The sequence below is a fragment of the Protomyctophum parallelum genome (genome assembly GCF_964188405.1).
Source record: "Protomyctophum parallelum genome assembly, chromosome: 7".
NCBI classification, from domain to species: domain Eukaryota; kingdom Metazoa; phylum Chordata; class Actinopteri; order Myctophiformes; family Myctophidae; genus Protomyctophum; species Protomyctophum parallelum.
Window position 1 is genome coordinate 22,024,889 of NC_139705.1, and position 27,298 is coordinate 22,052,186.

Genomic DNA, 27,298 nt, shown 5'->3' on the forward strand with positions numbered 1-27,298 from the left:
CATTAATTGTACAGTAGTGGATCACATGACATGATGGTTTCTTCCCACACGTTTCTGTTTACCGGTAACTACATTAAGGCCCAAACAGCACCAATGATTCACCATGCAACTCCTTGCAACCAAACGGTTGAGATAGTATCACTATCCCCAATGGCAGTTGCAAGGAGTTGCATTGGTGTGTCCTTAAAACTGTTTTGTTGCAAGAAGTTGCAAGGAGTGTTTGCCTTTAGGCTCTATAAGTTCTTTCCGATGTAGAAAGTGAGTCCTTAGTTTCCTTTGTATGGCAGGGTTGTTACCCTATAAACAATAAGAAGGTAAAAAGAAAACAACATGAAATTAATGTTACAATAATATAAAACTTTAATTTAACTTTTACAAATTAGTTTTTCTCAGACTCCAGCAGATACAAGTAGCAAACTTCAAACAGCCTTTTTGTTACTCTAGTAGTAGTAATCTATGCTGTGAATATTTTCATCTCACCTTGGCTCTCTCTCTCTTTCTCAAATTTGACAACATTTGACAAACTCTCTGTAGTCATAGATGATAACCAGTAGTTTCCAGATGCGCAGCATCCAGAAACAGAATGGCTTTGATATAAACCACTGCCGAGAACTCTGCCAGGATATCAGGAGGTCCCTCCGGGCACTCTGACGAGAGAGAGAGAGAGAGAGAGAGAGCATAAACATTCACATACACAGTGATGGCAGAGGCTGTTACCTCTTCCAGCATCCGGCTGTCTGTCCGGCCTACTAGTACCACGCCGGTCTAGCTTCTAACGCCGGTCTGCACAAGCCTCCACACTACGCAGAAATATATCCTGCATGCCATGGGGAATGCTACAGACTACAGTACATTCAACATGCATTCCAATGTCATGTTTACAGTACAGTCTGCATTTTTATGATGATGTTATTTCACGCCTTTCCTTCAGAAACAGCCTCCTTGCATACTATTGAATATATTGGAATGGGTGTGTGTGTGTGTGTGTGTGTGTGTGTGTGTGTGTGTGTGTGTGTGTGCATGCGCGCATGTGTGTGAAGCACAGATGTGCTGGCTAGGCAACTATATCCTCCTGCACTCACACTACAAGAGTTTTGACAACATTTTGGAAAGACTCAATTCTGTGGGTGTCAGAAATTAGTATTTAAAGAATATCTTTCCAAAACTCTTGTCAAAACTCTTGTAGTGTATGGAAGGTATTAGTCCAAATAATGACAGGTGAGCAACTCTTCCACTCTAAATGCTGATCATGAACAGCTGTGTGGGACCAGCAGCAAGCCAGAAGTCACTTCTTCCTCAGCACTTATAACTTATTGGGAAGCAATGGGAAGCATTTGCAAATTTGTTCTCTTGACTCTTTGGTTTCAAGCAAGGCTCTGGTTTCAAGGTAAAAGCTTTTTCGTTTGTTTCCAATTTACATTCATTAAATTGTAGGCCTGTTACAGATTCATAGGAAGACTAAATAATTTAACTGTGAAGTGTTATAATTAGCTAGCCACAATTTGCAACACTAGATTTTTTTTATTGGGTTGAATCTAGAGTTGCAACACCAATCATTGACAGCCCATACATCCAAACACAAAAGTCCTATCTGACTGTATTAAACTACATTAAATTACTAACTACTACTTGAACTATCCTTTCTATCTACAAAGTGTTTGTTTCATTAAAATCTGCTGTAGACATGTTATGAGCTACTTTCTGTCAAGAAATTCTGTGCAGGTGACTATTTATTTTAGTGTTGAAGGAGTTTGAAAGCACTCTTGGTGTGTGTGTGTGTGTGTGTGTGTGTGTGTGTGTGTGTGTGTGTGTGTGTGTGTGTGTGTGTGTGTGTGTGTGTGTGTGTGTGTGTGTGTGTGTGTGTGTGTGTGTGTGTGTGTGTGTGTGTGTGTGTGTGTGTGTGTGTGTGTGTGTGTGTGTGTGTGTGTGTGTGTGTGTGTGTGTGTGTGTGTGTGTGTGTGTGTGTGTGTGTGTGTCCCCGCCCGAGTAATCGATAGGAAAATAAAAAGCTATTTTGGGTGTGAACTTGTACAATCCATGGGGGTCCTTTAAATTAAAAATGTCTGACAACATTCCATCTCCACAGACACACAGCAGACTGAAATGGCAGAGACAATGGAGACTTCTCAGCGGGAGAGCTCTGCCGAGCCTGCTGCTGAAGACATGACATCAAAAGACGAGCCTGCTGCTGAAGACATGACATCAAAGGACTATTACTTTGACTCCTATGCCCACTTTGGCATCCATGAGGAGATGCTCAAAGACGAGGTGCGCACCCTGACCTACCGCGACGCGATGGTCCACAACAAGCACTTGTTCAAGGACAAAGTAGTGCTGGATGTGGGCAGTGGCACAGGTATCCTTTGCATGTTTGCTGCCAAGGCCGGTGCCAAGAAGGTCATAGGGATTGACTTCAGCAGTATCTCTGACTACGCCGTGAAAATCATCAAGGCCAACAAGATGGATGATGTTGTGACGATCATCAAGGGCAAAGTGGAGGAAGTGGATCTGCCAGTGGAGGGTGTTGACATCATCATCTCGGAGTGGATGGGTTACTGTCTCTTCTACGAGACCATGCTCAACACTGTCATCTATGCCAGAGACAAGTGGCTGAAACCAGATGGCCTGATTTTCCCTGACCGGGCGTCGCTCTATGTCACAGCCATTGAAGACGGACAGTACAAGGACTACAAAATCCACTGGTGGGAGAACGTGTATGGCTTTGATATGTCCTGCATCAAGGAGGTGGCCATCAAGGAGCCCCTGGTGGATGTGGTGGATCCCAAACATGTGGTCAGCAGTGTGTCTCTCATAAAAGAAGTGGACATCTACACGGTGAAGATCGATGACCTGTCCTTCACCTCGCCATTTTCCCTGCAGGTGAAGAGGAACGACTACATTCACGCCCTGGTCACCTACTTCAACATAGAGTTCACACGCTGCCACAACAGGACGGGCTTCTCCACCAGTCCTGAGTCTCCTTACACCCACTGGAAGCAGACCGTCTTCTACCTGGATGACTACCTGCCAGTTAAAACTGGGGAGGAGATCAACGGCACCATCCATATGCAGCCAAATGTCAAGAACAACAGAGACTTGGACATCACCGTAAACATCGACTTCAAGGGTCAGCTTTGTGAGGTGTCCAAGACCTCCGAATACAGGATGCGCTAGTACGCGCCTGTTCACCCCCCCTGTGTGTTTCTGTGTACCATATGTGTTTTGAGGAAGGGGGGCGTGGAGAAAGAAGACAACGGGGTCAGAGTTTGTCTGTGGGAGAGGGAATTACTCTCCTTAAAAAGAAAACATAATTTTTAAGACTCAGACTCTTTGTGTAATGTTACTTGTTCAGATGGTGGTGTGCTCTGAGGGTGGCAGATCTACAAACTAACATGCATTGTGGGCTTGTGGATATACTATTTTCAGACCAAAATCCGACACTGTGTGTTTGCAGCCACTTATAAATGGGGCATTAGTGTTAAAAGGGATGATTCCCCTTCGAGGCCCATTAACAAGAGTTGATGCTGTAATGTTTTGCTGATAGATGATGGACCCTTATAGTTTTAAGACACAAAATAAATAAATGCCTTCACCATTGTCTTGCAGTAAGTGTATTTGTTGTATGGCAATGATACTCGTTTTAGAATAATGTTTTATCTTCTATTTCATGAAATTCTAGATGGGCCTGCCCTCTAGTTTACATAATTGCTACAATTCAGTTTTTACAGGCAGGTGCACACACACACACACACACACACACACACACTATTTACCTGGTTCCCCTACCACAAACGTTGTTTGTTCGCAGACGATACAAATTTCTTCTGCTCGGGCAATGATTTGAATTGCTTGGCAGAAAAAATTACAAATGAAATGGTAAAACTAAAAAAATGGTTTAATAAAAATAAGTTATCATTAAATTTGAAAAAAACAAAGTTCATGATTTTTTCTTATCTGAAACAAGAGGAAGTGGTACTCTCCATAGATGGTGTGAATATCGAAAGAGTTAACGAATTCAAGTTTCTGGGGGTTGTTTTAGATGACAAATTGACATGGAAAAATCATATAGCACATGTAAAAAGCAAGGTTGCTAGAAGTCTCTATTTTGAATAAAGTAAAATATGATTTAGAAATTAATATACTGAGGATGCTTTATTGTACTTTGGTCTTACCATATTTCATGTATTGTCTGGAAGTGTGGGGCAACACGTACAAAAGTAATATACTTCCCCTGATCTTATTACAAAAAAGAGCCTTAAGAATTATTCATAATGAAGATTTTAGAGCACATACTAATAGACTTTTTATATCATCAAGGTTGCTAAAAATTACGGATTTGGTTGAACTTAGAACTTTGTTAATAGTACATAAAGCAAAAAGCAGAGACCTACCAGAGCAGTTACAAAAACTGTTTGTGCCCAGTTCAGAAAATGAGGATCATAGAAGAAAGCATGACTTTAAGCACCGGTTTGCGAGAACAACATTAAAACAGTTCTGTATTTCCGTCATAGGAATACAGTTATGGAATGTAAAAAAGAGGGAGTTGAAAAGCTGTGAAGCAATATTTCAGTTTAAGAAACTGTTTACATTGGAGAAAATCAAAAATTATGAATTAGAGGTTTAATTATTGTTTTGCTTTTCGTTTTGGTTTGGTTCAAATTCATTTTTTTTTTTTTGTGATGTGCTGTCGTGGCTGTTAGCCCGACAGTTAGTACTTGATGTATTAATGTGTGTAGAGGGGCAGGTATAAATAAGATTTATCTTCTTCCTGTCCCTTTTCATTATGGAAAATGAAAAAAAAAGTAAGATATGCAAAATGAATGTTATCCATAAATGAAATAAACATGAACATGAACATGAACATGAACATGAACAAACGGAAATTATTTCCTGCTTCTGTCTTCTTAATACTGAAAATACTGTATGCAGTCATTTTCATCCTTTTCAGCACTCTTAGCAGGGAAATCTGTAAAACAACAATGGGAAAAGAACAGCAATGTTATGTAATAAAATGTAGGATGCAAGCAAAACATTTCTCACCCAGTTTATTATTCACAAGGCTAATTTAATCTCTGCAGATTCTGCTGCAAGAGTCGTTGAGCAGCACTCTTGAAGTGCCCACATTCCACAGTCCCTGCAAGCACAGCCCCAAACCACTATCCTATATATCTGCAATACCAGTGAGCTGTGGTGTCCCACAAGGAAGCATACTAGGGCCTTTACTGTTCCTAATTTATGTTAACGACATGACTTCAGCTTGTGACTGCAACTTGTTCCTGTTCGCAGATGACTCAGCACTGCTGGTCTCGGACAGGAACAAACTGCAGGTTGAAAAGACCCTCAGCTCTGAACTCGGTAGAATCTGCACCTGGCTCGCTGATAACAAACTATCCTTACACCTGGGAAAAACTGAATCCATCCTCTTCGGATCAAATAGTAAACTCAGCAAGGCAGATGGCTTCTTGGTTAGAGTGGGTGACAATATTATCACACGAAAAGATCAAATTACCTACCTAGGTTCCATCCTGGAGGCTAATCTTTCCGGTGATAAAATGGCCACCAACGTAATCAAAAAAGTCAATCAAAGAACAAGATTCCTTTACAGGATCTCCTCACTGGTCAGCAAAAACACCTTGAAGACCTTAACAGGAGCCCTCGTACAAGGTTTCTTTGACTATGCATCCACCTCTTGGTACCACAGCACCTCAAAGGCCCTTAAAACAAGGCTCCAGACCTCCCAAAACAAACTGGTCAGGCTCCTACTTGGCCTCACCCCCCGAACCCACCTCACCCCTGCCCACTTTGACAGGCTGGGATGGCTTAGGGTCGTCGACAGAGTACAGCATCTTGCAATGGGTCTGGTCCACAAGATTCGATACACCACCAAGATACCCATGTACCTGTCTAAATACTTCCTTAATGTAAACGAAGTCCACACCCACAACACCAGAGGGAGTGCAACAAACCATGTACAACCCAGATTCGGCACAAACAAGGGACTAAATTATTTTCGCTCCTATGCCACCAAAATGTGGAACGCCCTACCAACAGTCATTAAGACATGTGAATCCCTTGACTCCTTCAAAACCGCTCTCAAAGGGCACCTACGGATGGCTGCAATTCGAAACTGGCCTCTGTAAAATCTGAATCCCCCCCACCCCCCCACCCCATTTCCCTCACTGTATATTGTATATTTTCCCAGTGCTTGTATATTTTCCCTTTTTTGCTTCCCATATGATGAATTCCTGTTCTGTTCTTTAGCTACATAGAAATGTCTATTTGTATGTCTCTAAATGGTTGTATGTCTTTAAATGTTTTGATGAATTGAACAATGTGGACCCTGTTGTAAACAAGTGTAATGCTTAATTGGGTCGTCCACTCACAGTTGACAGTCTTTGTATTGAGTTTGTGCCTAAAATGTACTGTAAATTCTACAAACTGTTAATAAATATTTCAATCAATCAATCAAAAACCACATCTATCACACATAGGGGAGACTGTTGGGTACATTTTACTAAATTTAGAGTAATGCAACCTGTGCAATACTTTAACTTGAATCAATCTATATCTAGAGTTGATAGAGCAGCTCTGAACACTAGAAAGGCCCTCCTCCCACAACTCGACTGAAATTGGAACGCCCAGCTCCTAAGCCCACGCATCTCTGAGATGACCACAGTCCACCGATGCCCCAAAGGCAGCAACAAAGCTGGAAACTAAATGTTTGTATGTATGAGAATTAAATCATAGAACCCATGGCTCCAGGGTTTGACTGTAAATTCTGGGATGTGCTCGCTCACTCACTCACAAACTGCCTAAATTGGAGAAACATTAGGCAGAGCAAAACCCCTTTCTAAATCTGGTTCAGATTAGTTTCAGGGAGTTCCTACAAACTGATCTAACAGTTTACGTGAAGGCTGTACTTTGGAGAGAAGCAAAGATGTGAGTGTGAGTGTGATGTTTCCGAGACTGCCATGGAATCATGGATTCAATCGTTAACCAGAGGGGGGCGTCAGAGGACCAGTCATCACCAGGAAAGCCCCACTGATTAATTCATCTTAGTGGCATTAGGACAGTTGGGGCATTTGTCACAGGTTGCTCCATAGGTTCCAGGTTCAGGTGGGGCGCACTCACAGATATCCTACACACACACTGGCCCCTCAATAAATCAATCAATCAATCAATCAATCAATCAAAGTTGTAGAATTGAATTACTGTGCAAGTCTCGTTTGTATTTGTGTATTTGCAAGTTAGTTCACAGTCCACTAGATGGAAGCATTCTACCTTCAGTGGTCCGGATAACCTTTCTCTACTCGATTACACTTGCCTTTCAAGAAGTCTTCCATGGTCAAAACATCATACATGTAGCTTTTAACGGCACTACATCAATCACGAAGCAAAACACTCACTGCAGGTGAAATGTGGCTCCTTTAGCTAGCTCATCCGTCCATCATTCTGGCCTACAGTCAAAGGCCACGACTGGAGAAGCGTTTTATGGTGGAAAATGTGTTGAAAGACTCAAAGACAGACTGTTGGCAGAAAACTTTGCCAGGATAACTCTGTTTCTGGAAGTGATTAGCCTTCAATGGGTGGGTGAGTATACTGTATTGCAAAGCGACAAAAATATTGTGCGTGTGCGTGTGCGAGCGAGAGAGAGATATCTTGCGTGCTCGTTCGCGCGTGCGTACAGGAGAGACAGATTGGGCAGGTTCTGTTATGCAAGCAGTTCTCAGTATGCTTGCAGATGGAGAGAAGTGTGGCTCCTGTGGTTGGCTGTCCCCTGTGTCACTGCCTTTAAAAAAATCTGTTGCCAAGTGAAATGTCTTTTTATTTACAGGCTTTTAGCTGCCAGATGCTGGAGATAATCAATGGAGACAGATTCATAGGTGCATGCATGCAAAGACATGATGCGTGTGCACACAGGCACGGCACGCGCGCGCGCACACGCACATTGCGGGCAGGGATCCCCCATCCCAAAAGTATGCTGAGACTGTGAGTAGCCTAATTAATGTCATATTCACTGCTATGCTGGTGACACACACACTTGAGGGAAGTAGTAGGCTGACAAATCCATGTCACACTAACTTGCAATGAATGATCGTGATCTCAGTAATGTTGGGTTTGAGACATTACAAATTCCTGAGGTATCACATTTACGGGGTGTGTGTGTACTAGGAGTGCAAGATTTGTGACTGTGAGTTTTAGGGAAGAAGGTGTGCGTGCAACTGTGGCCCGACGAGGGTGGGTTGGGTGGATGTGTGAGAGGCTGAGCGAGTGTAAACGTGGGTAACGGAGTGTCTGCTAAAGCGAGTGACACAGGAATGTGTCACAGTTCCTGCAAGCCACCCTGGTCCTAAACTGCAGCAAATAAACATTCCTCCACTGCTGTGTCATTGCTGAGCCCTTGCCCACTGTCGCTGTAAAACACAGCTTGTAATTAAAACCAAAACAACAAGCACTCCCCCCTTTATGGGGGGGAGTTAACTGTATTAACCAGAAAATAGACAATAATAGACAATAATTCTTCAATACTGATATTGGATTAAAAAAAATGGTATGACCTGTACCTATTGCAAATATAAGGATTAGAGCCGATATTTTTTACATTTGACTTTCTTGTCAACATCGGTATCGACAGTGATGCAGCATTGCAGCCGATGTGTCCTGATTACTGACCACTCTATACCTATTTTGGGCATGCGGTGGCTCAGGGGTAGAGTGCCTGGATGGCAACCGCAAGGTTGCCAGTTCGAACCCGGGCTCCCCCAGAGTTACTGTCGAAGTGTCCTTGAGCAAGACACTGAACCCCTAATTGCTCCCGATGTGCTAGTTGGTGCCTTGCATGGTTTCCGCTGCCATCGGTGTATGAATGTGTGTGTGAATGGGTGAATGTAATGCACAATCTCTGTAAAGCGCCTTGGATAAAGGCGCTATATAAATGCACCATTTACCATTTACCATGCCATAGGTGGAAAAAAGTTTTCAATGTTTTTGAGTTTCTAGATGAGCCACGGCAATTTTGGAATTTTCTTTATTTTTTAAAAACCTTCATCAAAAATGTTTCTTCAAATGGATCAATTGATTGATTTTGCACATTTTGATAAAAACTCATCATCATCATCATCATCATCATCAAAAGTAACACATCAGTAACCGGTGGGCTAGGACTCATCAAACCCTTTACTGGTTTTGTGTATTACATGTACAATGAATGTGACTTGGATGCTGCTGTACGAATATGCATTTACATGAGCTCAGTCTACTCTATAGCACCAGGCTCAGGCTATTCAGGCTCTCATTACAACATTAATGCCCTGATAGCAAGAAGCCCTTTGTGAGTGCTAGCGTGCACGCATCCGCCTGGGTGACGGCAGACTGCTGGGCGAGCGCTGGCGCTTTGGCATGGGGGGTCAAATCAACATATGGAATGAATTCTGTACTGGCCATATATGGAGCGTGTCTTGAGTGTACAGGGTTTGATGAGGTATGGAATGTCAGAACAGGTCAGCTCCATATATGGTGATCTAAGGGTGGCAGTGGCTTGAGTGTACAGGTTTTGATGAGGTCTGGCCATATATGGAGCATGTCTTCAGTGTACAGGGTTTGTAATAATAATCTTTATTGTGCCGAAGGATATTCGTCTTCACAGTCTATTCAAACACCCACATCAAAGTTTCGGGCCTGTTGAGAACTCTAGTTTTCGCGGTCTGCCCGGGCGCGGCTGCATTAATAATATTGGCGTGGGTTGGCGTGGGCCCGTCTAGAGGTGGACAGGTATCGGTCAAAAGGGAGACGGGTGGAGAAGCATCAACATTTGGAATGTCAGAACAGGTCAGCTTCATATATGGAAATGGAGGTGTGATGTCACGAGGCGTGACCATATATGGAGGCGTGATGTCATGAGGCGTGACCATATATGGAGGTGTGACGTGACACACGGAAATGCAGGTTTTCATCGTAGTAAATGCGACCTACAGTCGCAATAAAGAGAAAATAGTGGATAGACTGGGACAGATTTGGATGCAATTACACAGATTCAGAAGCATTCAAATCCAATACGACTAGACACATGTGGCTCTGTAATTCATCATCGGCTAGTGAGTTGCTACATTCTCGATGATTAGATAAATGCAGGCCTCATCCCCGTTGACAAGTGAAATGACGCACAGGCTCATGCTGTGTCACATGGCTTGCACCACAGTAGGTGTTCATATTTCATGAGGAGATTAGGGCTGTATCCATAGAATGTCAGCCATCTGTAAATATGCCCTACTGTCGGTTCTCCGTCCTACCTCTCTTTCCCTCATATTGCTGATCTGTTTACGGGAAGTCTGAGTGTGTTTGCTATCAGATCATCTCGTCTAGAATACACAGAGTGGATTACAGTTAAAGCCCTGACTCATGATTTTCCACCTACGCTACTCATCCCAGTGCAGCGGCAATTTTTGGTGACTTTGTTTCTTGTATGACTTTGTTAGGTTGACCTCGTCAACCATAATGTCCCTATTCTTGGGCATGTCATAAGCGAAAATAGCTGATCTACAAGCTCACAACATGACAGTGAGATTGGCTATTTTCTGAGAAGAGATTTGGTGTAGAGGGGAAAAGGGAGTGGGCCCAGTACAGAACCCTGGAGAACCCCAGTCAACGAAGCATATTTGGTTTAAGTGGTTAAAAATCAAGCCATTCTAGTCTAGACTTAAGTTAACCGACCATGTAGTCGGACTAACGGGATGTCGGACTAATGCGCAGTCCCCGTTGCAAGTCTCTTAGTTTTAACCAAATGGACTGACATTCTTTGACTCAGCACTCAAGACATGCACTGCGCAGTGTACAATGATGTGACTACATCTATTAGTTCACAAGTTGTTATGCACAATCCATGCGTGCAAGGAAAAGGTCAGTTACAACATAAAAAAAAAACATTCTGCACATCAGCTTGCTGCTCCAATAGAAGCACAAATACACAGCATTTCCTCCAAAAGTTTGGTCTCTTTATCTGGTGATGAAGACCAAACCTGACGTGAGCAGTCTGGTACTGACATGAAGTGGTCATTGATGCTGACCACCCACTTGTTTTCTGCAATGTGAGCGGTGCAGATGCAGTAGGGAAGAGTTGTCTTTGTTATTGACGACTCTATCCATACACATTCATGTATGTGGTCGAAGAGATAATTTAGTACGAGTTAAATGGGCCAACTGGGACCAGGCCATCAAACCAGTGGTCACAATCAAGAGGTCATGGTGGTCTACTCTGTAGTGTAGTGTATTGGGGGTTGATGGTGAGGGGGGGGGGGTCTCGATAAAGCATCGTAAATTATTGCAAAGTGTCCAAAGCGTCATAAATTATTGCAAAGTGTCCAATTTACATCCAGGCACACACAATTTAGTGACACTCGTGTGCGTGCAAACAATACAATACTATAGCCAATTCCATTGCATATGGAGCGTGAACAGATTGTGTTGTCAGTACTCCGCAACAGACACACACGCACACACGCACACACACACACACACACACACACACACACACACACACACACACACACACACACACACACACACACACACACACACAGGAGTCACACACACACACAGGAGACACACTAACACCACAAAATGTTATCCCTCCCACCTCCCCATCTCCCTCCACAGGGGCACAGAGCCTCTGACCACAGACATCATACTGATTGCTCACAGTGGTTGAGCGGTCTGTCCACATTCGCACCCTGATTCACTGTGTGCACGCCGAGGAAAGCGGGGGTTTTTCAGACCGTCTGGAGGGTTGTGGACAGTAGTCAGTGTCCGCTGTGTCTCTCTCCTTAAATCTATCCCATCATCATCCCTTAACCGCCTCCTCCCATACCCCCACCTCTCCTAAACACAGGAACTGTCAGCGCGGTGCCTCATATTTGTATGGGATCGCCCAGGGAGAAACGTGTCTGTCTGTTGAAATGAGATGCAAACAATAAAGATGGCGGCTCGCAACCCAGTGGGATCGTCGCCAGGTAAAGGTACTGGTCAAGGGTGAAACCACACACACACACACACACACACACACACACACACACACACACACACACACACACACACAGACTTTGACTGAGAGAGTGTGATAAACTGTGTGATAAACTGTGTGTGCACGGCAATCCACGCATTGTGACCCGTGAGCTTGTAGATCTGCAATATTTTGCTAATTTTTAACATTGATATGATCATCACAATATAGATATATTTTGTCAAAGAATATTGTGGACATTTTGTTTTATGTCGTCCGCCCCAAGTTTGAGGGCTTGCACTCTTATTGTACTTCCGAGTATAAATAAAGTTATGTGTGTGTGCTTAAGTTACGTGCGTGCATGTGTGTGTATGTCTGCGTGCTTGTGATGATGAATGTAACCATCTCTCTCTCTCTCTCTCTCTCGCCGTGTGTGACATGCTGTGGCAGGCCAGTGGATGATGAAGTGATGGAGATGTTTGGAGACCATTGTGATGCTGGTTGGCTGTTACTCTGGAGCTGCCATCTGCCGGAAAGGTCAGTTGCTAGGGGACGATTCTCCTGGACCGTGTCTGCCTTCCAGCTGCCATCCTCCTCACACCCACCCACACACGCACCGGGCACCACAACACTGTAAAACTGTTAAAGGTGCTGTTATATAATGATAGGTCTGAGTTAAAACAAAAAGGTGTTTAGTTAACAAGTTAAAGCTCTATATTCTGATCCTAGCGACCTTTGTTTAAATGTTTTTTCGGTATCGGGGTTCTCCCCATCTCTCCAGCTCTTTAGTAAACAGAGAATAACGCTCACAGGTGGGACGCCAATTTCATCCAATCAGGAGAAAGAACGCATCTACCAGCTTAAATTGTATAGTGGTCAATTTTTTCAGTTTTTCGTCTTCATCACTTCCAAATGGACTTCTTTATCCTGTGTACTATACGAGTCCTCACTCCTGATTGGATGAAATCGGTATTCCGACCTGAGAAAGTATCTTCTGTTTCCTAAAGAGCTGGGGAAATGGGGGTACCCCTCATACTGAACAAATGCTCTCTCCAGTCTATAGCAATGATTACTTTTGGAATATAAAGCTTTTTTTTTTGGAACAATTATTTTAACAAATATCAATTACAGTACCTTTAATTTAAAGTGTAGGCCCACAAATGAACAAATTAGGACTGATTTTATTGTGCAAGTACAATCAAATATGCTCTCCAATGTGCGTGAACGTGTGTGCGCACAAACCATAGACGCAAACGTACATAGTGTATGTACATTGTACAGGTATGTGTGCACAAACATGCGTATGTAACATACACACTTTCTCTTTGTCTTTGTTGCTTCTGAACTGTTTTCATGTCATTTCCATCCCCATTAGATTAAGTCATTTTGCTCCTTTATCTGTTTCTGTACAGTAAAAGCATCTGTGTATGATTTTCCATAACTTTAGACAAAGAATATCACTGCCGACTACCCCGTTTACGGTACTTTCTAATAGGATAAAGCTGCATACGTTAACACTGTACATAACAGCCTTGTGGTTATGTAATGGTAGCACGAAAGTGCTGTCAGTGATTTCGTCAGGAGGTTTTGAGGGCTACCTCTGTCACAACAATACCGTAATTAATTGTGACTTTGCCCACAATTCAATTATGGGATTACAGTGTAATGGTGATACTGAGCAGTAATCATAGTACTGTTGTGCAAAAACAGAGCATACCTCAGCAGGTCCAAGCCACCGCACAATTGTCCATTACAATCACACAGATTCAGTGTGGTGACCCAGATCCAATTTTACATTCATTATCATATGGCCTTAGAATTATCCCAAACTCCACCCAACGGGGAAATATCTTGTCCACAAATTGGCTGGAATTCTAATTGGAAACCGTTATGCTTCTATCATCTCTGAATTATGTAAAAATGTATAAAGAAATAAAATGGACTATGGAGCATACTTTGGGCCACTGAAAACGGTTTCCTTGTTGGGGCTTGATCATCAACGGCATCCATTAACACTTACAGCGCTAGCATTTATTGACAAATTATGATATAATTCACACCAGCATTTTTCCCTGTCCAGCTCTTATTTTGAAGAGCCAAAAATGAAGACCGGATGTTGTGAACTTATGTTGGGTTGTGTGACGATGCTGTTATGTTGGGTATCGTTCCATGTTTGCCATGGGTGCTGCTTTATCATGATGCAGAAGGATCACATCGTCGGCTCTGGGCCCTTGAATAAACCTTATTTTGACCAAAAATGCCATCTGGGACAAGGAATACAGGCGATTGAAAGAAACAGATAGAATGGGTGATTATGGCCACGATGATTTTACTGCCGCGATCCTGTGTTATTGAGAGCACCGGCTAGCAACCCGATGCTAATGTAAGTAGCATTATGGCTTGATCAATCGAAATCGATATAAAAGTGCAATTGCCATTGATCTACGTCAATGGCGTTGAGATTTTTAAATAATGAGCTTTAATTTACGTAGATCTCGGCCAATGTCGTTCTAAGTGTTAAGCTGCATTCTGTCATCGTTTAGCCCCTGCATCAACCAGTGTGGTTTTGTTTTAGGCTATTATCAAGTTACTTAATTGGCACTATTATTCAATTGAATTTATACAACCCTTGGCCCCAGTGGTGTAGGTTAGTGGTCCTATAAAGACAGCATATTGCTTCAATTAAGTTTTTTTATGGGAAATAGATTAATTCCGCGAGTAAACTGACCGTGTAACAATTAGCAAGCATTCAGAGTCGAGGCAGTAATTAGGATGTCAGAGAAGACGATCATTTATAGATGTCACTTACTTTTAAGGAGTAAAAATGTGTAGAATTCCGCCAATAATATTAAATGGACTCAACCGTCAATTTGGAATTCTCTTATTTTGTTAGTTTAAAGGAGTTAAACAAACAATTCTATCTTTCTTTCTTTCATTTTCATGAATTATTTTTCATTCATTCGTATCTACTGACACTTATGTTTAGCACGCCACATTCACTCACTTTTCACTTTTAGCCTGTCCCTCTCGGCTGGCCACAGCAGACATAATAGTGATTTTATTTGTATTTATTTTTTCACGGGTAGGAGAGCTGTTGTTTTTGTTTGTGTCTTTCCCACCATGGCTGCCTGCTCGCCGCCTGGCAGCCCCGTCCGTGTGTCAAAGGTGGCAGGAGCAGAACAGACTGTGGGAACAGCCGGTCGGCCTCCCTCGGTCCCCTGCTCCCCAACCAGAGGGGCAGCCATCAATCCAGCACTCCCCCTGCCTCGCACACACACACACACACACACACACACACACATAAAGACAAACACGCAAATGCTCAACCAAACATACACACACTCAAATATATACACACACACACACACACGCACACACAAAAACAGCCCACAATGCTCACACCCTCTCCCAATAATCCACGGAAGCAATTTAATCTCGACTCGGGTGGCGGCCCATTGTCGCCAGCCCTTCAATCTTTCCTTATTAACTCTCGCTTTGTCCCGCATCCGAGCTCCTGGACTCATCTCTCCTACATTCCGATCGGTGCTGCTCCCAGCACTCCCAGGCAACCTCCATTCCCTAATCCCGCTGCCCCCCCCACTGCAACCGCCAAGCGCCACCAGCAACCCCCCCCCCCCAACACACCCCAACTCTTTCTGCCTTTTTTTCCCTCCTCCAACCTGCCGATCACCTACTTACAGAGTAAGGTAGGGGCATTAGCTCCATGGGTTTTCTGAAGGCAGAGTGTGAGGGAGGGGTGGGGTTAAGGAGGGAGGGAGCCACAAAGTGACTCCAGCCTGGACAATTAGAACAATGAGTTGGGCCTGTAGGGGACTAACTCGCTGCGTCACGCCTGGACGGTGGGGTATTTTGTCGGTTTAATGAATTGTCCGTCAGGCCAGGGCCACATCGCAGGCCGCGCAGGGAGAGGCCAGCAGGGACCTAGACACTAAGTCGGTATTTATTACACTGCCTTTGTCACTAATTGAGCTAATTATCACTGACTCCTCAGCACTCCCACAATGACGGCACCCCCACCTCAGTCTCACCGCCTGGGATTTGAACCCTGCCTTCTCTCCTTCGCTTCGCTTCCCTTTCTTTCTCTCTCTCTCTCTCTCTCTCTCTCTCTCTCTCTCTGTCTTTTATCTGTCTGCCCCTGTTGCTCTCTCTCCCTCTCTCATTATCTAGCCTCTGCCCTGCAGCTCTCGCTTTGGATGGTTCTATGCGCGATAAATACATAGATGCGCACGCGCAAATAGCCAATTTACAAGCTCACACACAACACAATACGCTGGGGTAAGTTGTGCTTGTAGATCGGCTGTTTTCTGTGCGCTACACCAGCGCGCAACTAAGTATAATGGGACTTTTAGAGTTGTTTTCCTACTATTCCCTCTATGTAATTCTTCATACTGCAAGGTAAATCATTACGTCCTGGCCTCATTGTGCGAGTCATCCAGTCAGCCAGTGGTGATGATTGGTGTTGTTTAGATGTGCGTGACCCTATCATTAATGTCACTTTTCCAGCTCACGTCTTTCTGTTTTAGTAGGCCCTCCCATGCGATTCCTCACACAATCCTACAGTTTTGTATTTTGTATCAATTAGCTCTGCCTCTAGAATAGATCCTCTTTTATCTTCCCAACTCCATGCTTATTCCTCGGAAGAGGACTCTTTTCTTACTCTATAAGACGTGAACCAATTCGAGCCCCGTTTCACGCTGACCCACGTAGCCGCATCAGTTCATCCCACAACAGCCAAAGCAGTCTCCCTCTTGCAAAACAGCGCAGTTTTTTTACTCCTAGAGTCCCATGAAAATCATAATCATTTGGACAGTCTCGTTCCATTGTCCTCTGTGCTAAGTCGCGCTGTCTGTCCTTGGCGTGACACTTTGACTGCTCTGGTGGCAGGACCTTTGTGCTGCTGGGTGTGTTGGCGGGCTGAGTGTGGCTATGCCGTGCTCTTGTCTGGCTGACCCCTGCTGCCCCCGTACTGTGCTGCGGTGGGGCTGGGGAGAGAGAGTGCACAGAGCCTTCCAAACTCCTGTGGTCAGGCCTGGTTTCCAGGGGTGGGGTGGGGGGAGGAGAGGGGGGGGACTGTGTAGGCTTTCATTATTTCTCATATTATTTCTTTATTTTCTTTCCGACATTAAATAAATGAAGCAAAAACATTTGGTGCTGTAAAAGTCCTGCGCTGCACGAAATAAGTTACTTTGTGTGATATGCGGGAGGCTGTGGTTATGGATGCAGGGGCCGTTTTTGCAAGTTGGGCTGGAGAAAGAGACTACTCTGGCGATGGTAATAGGATTAGGCGGAGGGACACCCAGGGATAGGCTTATATGCTCACTTGGTTGGTTGTCAAAATGATCTCAAACACAGAAACTATGACTAACATAATGGTGCCTTTTGACAGATTCACAAGGGGAAACTGAATCGAAAATATAAACTTTATTATTCTATTTTAACAATACAAAATAACCTCAAACTAAACATTTTAAAGAATCCTAAAAATGTTGTTTTATTACTTACTTCTCTATATAACAGTATAAAATCCTCAGAAATAAATATTTTGTATTTACACTAATGCAACAACAACAACAAAAATAGAAGTAATATTCAGTGCATGACCAAACACAAAAGTATTTTCAGAGGAAATAAGCAGAGAAGCAAGAACGTTCACTTTCTTGTCAGAGTTGGGTCTTCTCTTAACAGTCCTGTGTACAGTAAATTACACCGAATTTGAATTTATAAGCATAGATTCAAAACGTCACCTGACTTAATACTAACGATAGCATATTCTCCATCCGCTAGTGGCAGGTGCATAAATCGTCCCATCGAATTGCAAGTAACTTCATCATAAATATATTCATATTTATTTATTAATTATGTACAACATTTTGGTTCTCTTAGCTGATATATGTTATGATTTCCTTTGCAGATGCTATAATACTGTACTTGACACGAAATGTTTTATCTTAAATTACAGTAACAAACCTATGTCACTGTTAACATCTCGTAACAAAGTATTTGTTTCTTTTTCGTTATATTGTGACGGCTGTCCCCCTGCAGATTTTGATTTGACTCTGCAGGTCTCAGTTGGTTGTCGCAGCTGAGATTGTTGGGCACTAATTATAATCATAAATCGTCGCACCACAACATTCAGTGTATTGATAACTACATTCAATTAGTTTGCCTTTAAGTGAGATTTCCTCTGTGAATTCCAGGTTGGCCACGTCTAGAGTTCTGTTATGGTTGGACGCGGCAGGGTCCAGCCATTTAACGTCAGGACCATGCTGCGGTAAATGGCAGAGTGGTAAATCATGGTTGAGGTGTAGCTGACTCCAGCGCAAACTAAACAAAAGCGGTGAATGTGGTGAGTTAAAGAGGAAATCATAAGGGGTTGGGCAGAATCCAGGGCCTAAGTACATACCAAATGGGAATGTATGGGCCTATCCCAGGAGATAAACTTCACGCAATTTTATGTGAAAAAAGCCAAAACTTCAGCAAAGGAAAACAAAACACTGATGTTTAGAAATACCACCCTCTTGTTAGAGTCCTTCCCCAGTTTATGAGAAGAGCATGTTTGTGGGTTCTATGGCCACAAAAACATCTGTCAGACATTGTGTCCAGTTCCTCTTCTCTCCTCACTGGGGAAAAACAGAGTATAGTAGTACCTTTTAAAGGTCACAGCCATGGAATCTTAGCCATCTACACCGTAAAATCTGTAAAGTGCAAAAATAGACCCGGAAGGGTCCCTTTTTTTCAACACTTTCAAAGTTAAATGAACTCTCAGGATTTGACTGTGTACTTATATTAAAAAATGTCCTCAACTGGTTAAGCTATTGAGGAATGAGGATTGGCTTCCATTCTTCATGGCTGGTTGTAATATTCAAATACCCTTTTTTACCGTAAGGCATACTCTCCTTAATTGCTAAAGAAGGATTGAGCACACGCACACTCACTTTTGTACCCTGTTTGTATATTTGTGCTTTTCTCTCGCGTCCCGTTTTGAAAATACTTTGATTGAATTTCAGTGCTAGAAGTAAATATCCCTGTATCAACATACACGCCTTGAAGGTTTTCACCGACAACCTCATACCTACAATCTCACACTGTTGTGTGTATGTGTGTGTGCTAGTGTAATTGTTTTAGCTAACTATCCCCTGCTTTTTCATGTCTAATTTATGCTCCAAAAATAGCAGATCTACTACACAACAGGTTGTGATGTGCCATGTTGTGAGCTTATAGATTGGCTATTTTAGGCATGGGACACATCGTACGACCACGTCAGGCTCAAGTCTTCCTTCCTCCCCACATACACCTATAGTTGTTCACGTGTGATCATAGGCACTGGTGTAAGGTCTGTGTGCTGGTGCAATTCAGACAGCTGACATGACAGCACCAGTGGAACGTGCAGTGGCAACGTTCAGTCACCTTCTCAGTCCGGGTTTTGAACCCACGTCCGCAGCACAGGAGCTCACACCCGTCCAGAGCTGGTGAGGAACTGTTGCAAGTTCTCCCAGAGGTGCCCAAAGTGCCTGTTTTGCCATTGTACGAGCAGAAGTTTGGAGATTTCTCAAAGTAGACCAGGTCCCTGGTAGAGGGAGGCTTATGAGCAGGATTTTCTGGCTCCAGATGGCGGGGGTCGGCTCGGTGAGAGGCACGATTACTTCCCTTGTTAGCGTAAACCACTCTGGAGGCGCCATCAAATCTGTCCTTTAGGAAGTCCCCCACCGCACGGAAGCTGGGCAGGCGCATCCAACAGGTGCGCACAGTGCAGGAGCCAGACATCCCATGACACTTACACTCCTGGCGCATCTCTGATGATACTGTCTGGAGAGAGGAGCAACAACGGTTTACTGATGAAATCTTCAAAAACACACACAGATATTGCATTCTAAATCATGCTTTAAAACGTCTGATGTAATCTGTAGCAACAAAAGAGTAGAATCCCTCACCATTCTCCCTGCCTCATTGTTGTGCAAGTTGATGAGGTAACGCAGGTCACGGCCTCTCTCGCTGGAGTCCACAAATTCACGACTGAACATTCGGCCAAAGTCCACGTTGTCACTGCAGCCTCCCCAGTGCCAGTCTGGTCCTCCGGGTCCCCGGCGCCGATAGTCACAGGTGCAGGACTCTATGGCACCCTCAGAGCAGGAGCGTGCCACTGCATGTGTCACCCCTGCACTCGTGATGGCAAATACAAACGCCGTCTCTCGGCAACCTGAAGAAACGACAACAGAAATTACATTGAGAATCCGATCCAGCCTTTTTCGGAGCGGGATAATGCCACACTATTTCCCCCCGAAACACAAGCATAGTCTATTCAACACTGTAAAATATGTAAAGGCAAGGCCTTTCAAATGCCTCCGAGAGATTCCATGACATCCTGCCCAAAATTGCCCTAAGGTTGCCTAGTGAGAGAGACAAGAGAGGCTCACCGCGGTTGACAATTTTGCCAAATATTGCCTGGCTGTGGGTGGTCGGACAGTTCCAACGCCGGTTGCGGAACTGCCACTTGCACTCCTTTATGGCCGTGTGCAGTCCAGCAGCGATTGCGTGCAGGATGCCAGGATTCTGCCGAATCAGCCGACGCTGGCGGCGACTCAGCAGGGCCAGGCTGGGGTCCAGGACCAACTGCACGTTCTTGGAGTTGGTGAGGATGTTGGCAGAGGAGGCCACGTTCACAATGCCCCTGGCAATGCACGAGAGCACAGCAAAATATGACTTATAGGGAATTGGCACTTTGTGCACGTCACGATTTCTGTAAACCCTCTTTCAAATGTCCAGAAAGACAGTTTCAGGTGTAGGAAATGTAACCTGAAAATATTCTCCTGAAGAGTTCATGCTTCATAGTCCTTCTTACAGTCAAATAATAATTATATTTTTTATTGGCAAGATTGGTATTCCATGGCACATTTTGTTATTTAAATAATTGTTAATGAAGGTATCTATAATAATGGGTCTTTCTTGTGATTGGATGGACTATGACACTTTCCAACGTGTTCTGCCGGTGTGGGTTGCAATGTTTCTGTTTTGTTAACTGATGTTATGCATGCTTTCTTGCTCAAAATCTCAAAAGAATTGTCAAAAAAATTAACTTTTTTGGAAATGGAAAAAAGACACCTGTTCCAATGGATCCAACAGTTATCACTTAGTCACAAGCTTTTGTTAATACTTTTCATTGGTTAAATATGTATATAAAATCCACAGACAGACTTTACACATTTTAAAAAATAGAGACAAAAGTAGATCAACAAGCTCGCAATGCGTCATATCCCGACACGTTGTGAGGTTGTAGATCGGCATTTTGATTCCTACTTTTGCATGACAGCTCTTGAATGTAGACCATTAATTTAAAAAAACATAAAAAGTTGAACTATGGAGTTACAAGGTTATTTCCAAACAGCGACAATTATAGAGGGTATATGCGTGTGACTTTATCATGCCGGAAGTTATGCGGGAACGCCTATTGAGTGACAAAAAAGATTTTTCTGGCCATATACATCCAAACAGAAACGTCCTACCTGATTGTATTAAACAACGTTAAACTCACTTTGCCACTTACTTTATGCATGCTATACTCCAGGGCTTTAAACTTGGTCCGCTCCTATATTTTCCCCCCAAAATTATTATGAATTATTTCCCCAGAATAGGGACGTTAGGCTTCAAGTGGTTAAATTAATGTATTTCCTCATCAGTGGCAATTACTCAAAATGCATGCAGAAACATACAGACTAATACTTTCAGTGTCTAGACCTGCCCTGTCTTATTGGTCGCAGTTCAGGTTGGGAAGTTAGAGTGTCAGTCCAATGTCTATAAGTGGTGTTTGTGGTTGATTTCTCAGTTGGTTCATGGTTTGGCACTCACAATACTAATAAAATGATCCTTGGGATAAAGATTTGGAACATATACTAGTGTTCTATTCGGCGAGTACCCATGTTTCATCATTCATTGCCTTTAGATATAGATTGCCAGACAGACAAACAGACAGACGCAGACTTGTCACCTGCATTTGGTGTGTTTATTCCATGCCATGCCAATTAAATAAAGGCTTTTTTAGAGTGCCTTGGCCTTTTCCCTTTTTTTGACTGACTGACTGACTGATAGATAGGGCAGCATGGCTCAGGAGAGCGTGGTGGTGCCTTGCATTGTTTAATGATGCATTTAGCCTGCAGCTAGTTCAGGCAGACAACTGAAGCACGCCTATACCTAATCAGGTGACTAGTCACATGCACTCTGAGCAGAGCAGCTATTTAAACTTCTCTGCCTATACCTGCTCATTCCATGGCTTTCTCCTGCTGTGCGGACGTGCGTCGCTGCCTAACTGCCTCGATTGCTAAACCTGCTGCTCGTGAAGTTTTGCAAATCCCACCGCCTCCCCAGCATCCACCTGCAGTATATAGGCTGTATCTAGTAAGCAGCCTATATACTGTATATTCTATTTGTCTTATAACCTAACTAAAATGTTCATATACAGGGAATTAATAGAGACTGACGTGTGTGTGTGTGTGTGTGTGTGTGTGTGTGTGTGTGTGTGTGTGTGTGTGAGTGTGTGTGTGTGTGTGTGTGTGTGTGTGTGTGTGTGTGTGTGTGTGTGTGTGTGTGTGTGTGTGTGTGTGTGTGTGTGTGTGAGAGAGAGAATGTTAAGCGCTTTGGATAACGGCATATAGGCTAAATGCACCATTTAGGCTAGATATAGAAAGATATGTGCAGTTTTATTATTTTTAAATAGACTATGATTGTGGCCTCGAAATGTGATGCAAGTTGAATTGCCTCTGAAATAAACTCAATTGCACACATGCTGACCAAAAATTTCTGATATATCTTTAGCATTGTCAAAACATTGGATTCCTCCTGTGTGTATAGTGAAATTGTAATAAGAAAAAAAAGACTCTGGTCTATCCTGCTAACAATTAGCTGGGTAAAGTGCAGTCTCAGTCAGGCTGACCCAGCCAGTTGTGGTGGAGACTTTTGGAGCATTAATAATTATCCCATCTTTTGGATGCTTAGCCCTACTTCATTCCTTCTGTATAGCCTAAGCTCCCTCTTCTTTGTGGTATATTTTTCTCATTGTTTCCTTGGCACGTTCTGATGTAAGCTAATGTTTTGAATTCGCGTATAATCGCAACCTCAGCGTGTAAAGTTAAAATATAGAGTGTGCGCCAAATCCCCTTAGTTTAATGACATCGGAGGAAAAATTTTGAATCGAGTCATTATGCATGCAGTGTCTGGAGTTGTTGACATAAGTTGGAAGAAACTTTCGAATTTCGTTTATGCCTACAAACAAAAGTACGAAATTCCCACATTAAAGGAGAATTCCATACTAAAAGGCTTTCTTACCTTTCTTTGTAGTTGTTACGTCCCCACCAAAGAGGTCCTGGTGTTATTTTGTGCAAAAGCTCCTTATTGGCTATTTCCCCTACCATAAGCCCTACATGAATTGCATTGAATTGAATGGGGCTATGGGGTGTTGTGCTAATTCGGTTATTTCCATCGCTCAAAATTATAATTTCTTTGTATATATCCTCTCTTCATAATGTAAATAATATCCCAAGCGCCACACTTTACTACTTCTTTCGATGGAAATAAGCGAATTAGCATAACACCCCATAGCCCCATTCAATTCCCATTCAATGCAATGCAATTCATTGAGGGCTTATGGTATAGGGGAAATAGCCAATAAGGAGTTTTTGGTGGGGACGTAACGACTACAAAGAAAGGTAAGAAAGATAAGAAAGCATTCTAGCATGGAATTCTCCTTTAATAGGCTCTATTTTGTATTAATTTTATATTTACCATACACTGGCCTATATCGAAATATGGACAAATTAATGCAATTGTATAGAGCTCATTCTATATAGCCATGCAGTGGAATGTTCAGCATATTAGAAGAATACAACCCTGGATACGACCTGGGTATGGGATTGCTTTCAGCCATGAAATAAATCCATATTTAATTTATCCCACATTGGACTAAAAAATGTTGTCCCGTGTTCAAACCACACTGTCCAAATGACAGGGAGGGAGAGGGAGAAGAGAGAGAGAGAGACCGAGACCGAGAGAGAGAATAAACATTGGCTACCACGTTCTCAAAATAAGTCAAATTGTCATCATTGCCTACTGAACATTTTACATTCATGATTCATTTGATATCGAACATCGAATAATTCCATTCATTGAGTGAGGCAATCACATTGAAAACACTATATAGCCAGGCCTAGTTGAGTTTACACGCAGTAATTGGGAAACGATGTCTAAAAAAACTAAAACCCACAAACCTTAATGGCCTGCGGTTGGTGTTTGTTTTTTTTCTGGACAGAAATCGTGAACGGTGCCAACAATAACACATTATCCCGAGTGTTTGGGGCGTGGAATGCGTTTTAACCTAATTCGGCGGCACTGACTGACTGCACTGGGGTCTTTCAGCCAATTAAACCATATAGCAGAGACCCAATGTCTCATTAGCAGCAGGCCAGGCGTTGAAATGAGCAGGGAAGAAGGGCTGATATAATTGAATGTATTACATCATTACACAATAAATAAAGTCAACTATAACTCACCACCACCGGCCGCTGTTGTTGACGGCCCCCGTGCCCGAGAGAGACGACACCAGCAGAATGCACGCCGCTTTCACCCCCAGCAGTAACGCCAGGCTCCTCATCGTGTCTTGAAAGAACATACATGAGTGAGAACATGATGGAAAACTTTGACTGGTTTGATTGAATATAGGCTACTTTATTAACAGTTTGCAGGGGGGAAAAGCACAGGAAAAATAGGCTTATACAGTTCAATACATAAGGTCTGTTAAGAGGATAAAACCCAAGAAAACATTATGGCTTAATTGTTTCCATTGGGGTCCTTCATGACTACTTTAAGTGATAATGGTGTAAAAAAAAAAGAAGTAAGAAACCAAAAATAAGCATACACCAAAATAATGTGACTTTATGCATGGCCTAAAGCAACAAAGTTATAATAAATTAAGCCCCCCACCCCACCCACAAAAAGGGCGAAAAAAGTAATTAACCAATTATATTACAATCGATAAAGAAAATATAGGCTATTTTGTCTTATGCGTTGAATGATCGAATTGTCGCATTGCAAGGTGTAATAGGTTCTATATACTCACCACCACCAGCTTCCAGTGATAGGACTTTAATTGGTCAAAGTGGGGGTAAAGGGCAGTGGAGTGCCTAATTGACTAAAATTAATTTGACGCTGATGAGACAGGCTGTTGTTGTGTGAAGTGTCCAGCCAGGTCAGGTTGCTGCAGTGCTATTATAGCAACTCGTCCTCTCTTCAGTCTTCACTCTGTCTCTGTCTCTGTCACCAGGGATGATGATGCTCTCATGCACGGCGCGCTGCTCAGCGCATTGAGGGACAGTCCCGAAGCCCTCATCCCCTCGGTGACTGATAGGCAACACATTCTTGTCTTATTGAGCGCTACGAGGGGAATAAAAAAGGGATTTGCTGCTCTCATCTCCCTCTGTCTTTTTTTTTTCTCTTCTTCTTCTTTTCTCGGACTCCCTTTTCAATGGGATTGGAAGGAGGGATAGTTAATGCTCTTCATAGGGCGCGGGCACGCACGCGCGAACACACACACACACACACACACACACACACACACACACACACACACACACACACACACACTGACACAACAGTGGATAAAGAAAACACAACCGGACAGAAAGGAGGAGGAGGAGAAAAAAGGGGGGCAATGAATGAATCCTGCACAGTGTTGCGCATATTATAGGTCTACTTGTGGAATCCCACGGTAATCAAAAGAATCCATGGCATGTAGAAACGCGCAACTTGGTATTTTCCCACTGATGATGATGGCCGCGCTCTTCTTCCATATCCATCCAGACAGTCCCAGCTGCAGTCAGTCAGAATATCCTTCAATCTGAAACAGTGTGGTGTTTGTGTAGAGGATGATGATGCTGATGTGTGTGTGTGTGTGTGTGTGTGTGTGTGTGTGTGTGTGTGTGTGTGTGTGTGTGTGTGTGTGTGTGTGTGTGTGTGTGTGTGTGTGTGTGTGTGTGTGTCACAGTGTGTGCGTGTGTGAGTGTGAGTGAGTGCGCGCCGTGCTGCCTACATGTGCTGCTCAGGGCTGCTGCCTGGTGTCACGGTACAAGTACAGTTACAGGCGGAATATGAGCCATCTAAAAACTGCCCTTTTTACCCGGTGGCGCGGTTGGATCGCTCCCTAAACCGCGTCTCCTCCTCCTTTCTCCAAAACACTCGTATACATTCTCAAGATGTTTTCAGTGGCTAAAGAACGTTTCCTCCAACAAAACAAAAAAAACTCCTGGCTGCATACCCACCCACCCCTCTCTCTCTCATATAATACCAGAATATTGAGCAGGTCTATTGTGCTTTATTAGAGAAGCCCCATGTTGTGAACTTGTGATTAATGGACTTTGGAAAATTGGTGTTTATTGAAAGTTTCTCTATGGCAGTTGTAAACGTTTTTCTTTAATTCCCACTATTATTGTCCGTAAACGCGCATCACATGCGCGGCTTGGCCCGCGTTTTGTTAGAGCTGCTGCCTGCATGAGAGAAGACTCTTTAAAAAAAAGTTTTAACATGAAATATGGTCTCCAATCATGAAGTTTGATGAATGATGACCCAAAGAAAGGAAGGGAACGAATACGAATAAGAACCATTCCAAACATCTGGCCGACAGACCTCCCTCGACGACATGCATGACGCGGTCTAATCATAGCCTGAGAGCCACATTGGTGCGGCATCTCTCTCCATATAAACCCCAGACTGTGTGTGTGTGTGTGTGTGTGTGTGTGTGTGTGTGTGTGTGTGTGTGTGTGTGTGTGTGTGTGTGTGTGTGTGTGAGTGTGAGTAACTGTCCCCACATTTCTTTATACTGACTCAGGGCTGAATGTTTCATCATTTCACATACAAGAGTGACATTTATCTGCTAATTTGGATGCCCCATCAGCAACCCCCTCCAGTTCATATAAATAATCTCTCTCTCCCTCTCTCTTTCTCTCTCTCTATATATCTCTCTCTCTCCACCTCTGTGTGTGTGTGTGTGTGTGTGTGTGTGTGTGTGTGTGTGTGTGTGTGTGTGTGTGGGTGTGTGTGTGTGTGTGTGTGCGCGCGTGCGTGCGTGCGCATGCGTGTGAGATGACAGTAAAAAAAGGAAGTGTGCTTTTGTAAGAGGGCTTTAATGACAGCCATCCCTATGCGTTAATAAAGGTGCCCAAATGGGTTTCCTGGAGCAGTCAAGCGACACCGAGCAGATTAGAAGCTTCAATCCGGATAAAGGGAGGCCTTTTATATACAAAT

At 43.4% G+C, this 27,298-nt stretch overlaps 2 protein-coding genes across 2 annotated transcripts; one reads left to right on the forward strand and one right to left on the reverse strand.

The window, feature by feature from the left end:
• Positions 1 to 2,103: 2,103 nt before the first annotated feature.
• Positions 2,104 to 3,174, forward strand: LOC310861636 (protein arginine N-methyltransferase 1-like; the record flags this gene model as incomplete). Its single annotated transcript, XM_083769171.1, has 1 exon — positions 2,104 to 3,174. The coding sequence occupies one exon, from the start codon at positions 2,104 to 2,106 to the stop codon at positions 3,172 to 3,174; it is 1,071 nt and encodes a 356-aa protein (XP_083625297.1).
• A 14,248-nt stretch (positions 3,175 to 17,422) lies between these two features.
• wnt1 (wingless-type MMTV integration site family, member 1) lies at positions 17,423 to 25,876 on the reverse strand. The gene is made up of 5 exons (XM_083768461.1): positions 25,119 to 25,876; positions 24,553 to 24,658; positions 20,431 to 20,684; positions 19,948 to 20,213; positions 17,423 to 19,822 (listed from the first exon to the last, which is right to left on the reverse strand). Exons 2-5 carry the CDS (start codon positions 24,651 to 24,653, stop codon positions 19,331 to 19,333), a joined length of 1,113 nt encoding a protein of 370 aa, XP_083624587.1. The 5' UTR covers positions 24,654 to 24,658; positions 25,119 to 25,876; the 3' UTR covers positions 17,423 to 19,330.
• Positions 25,877 to 27,298: the final 1,422 nt, after the last annotated feature.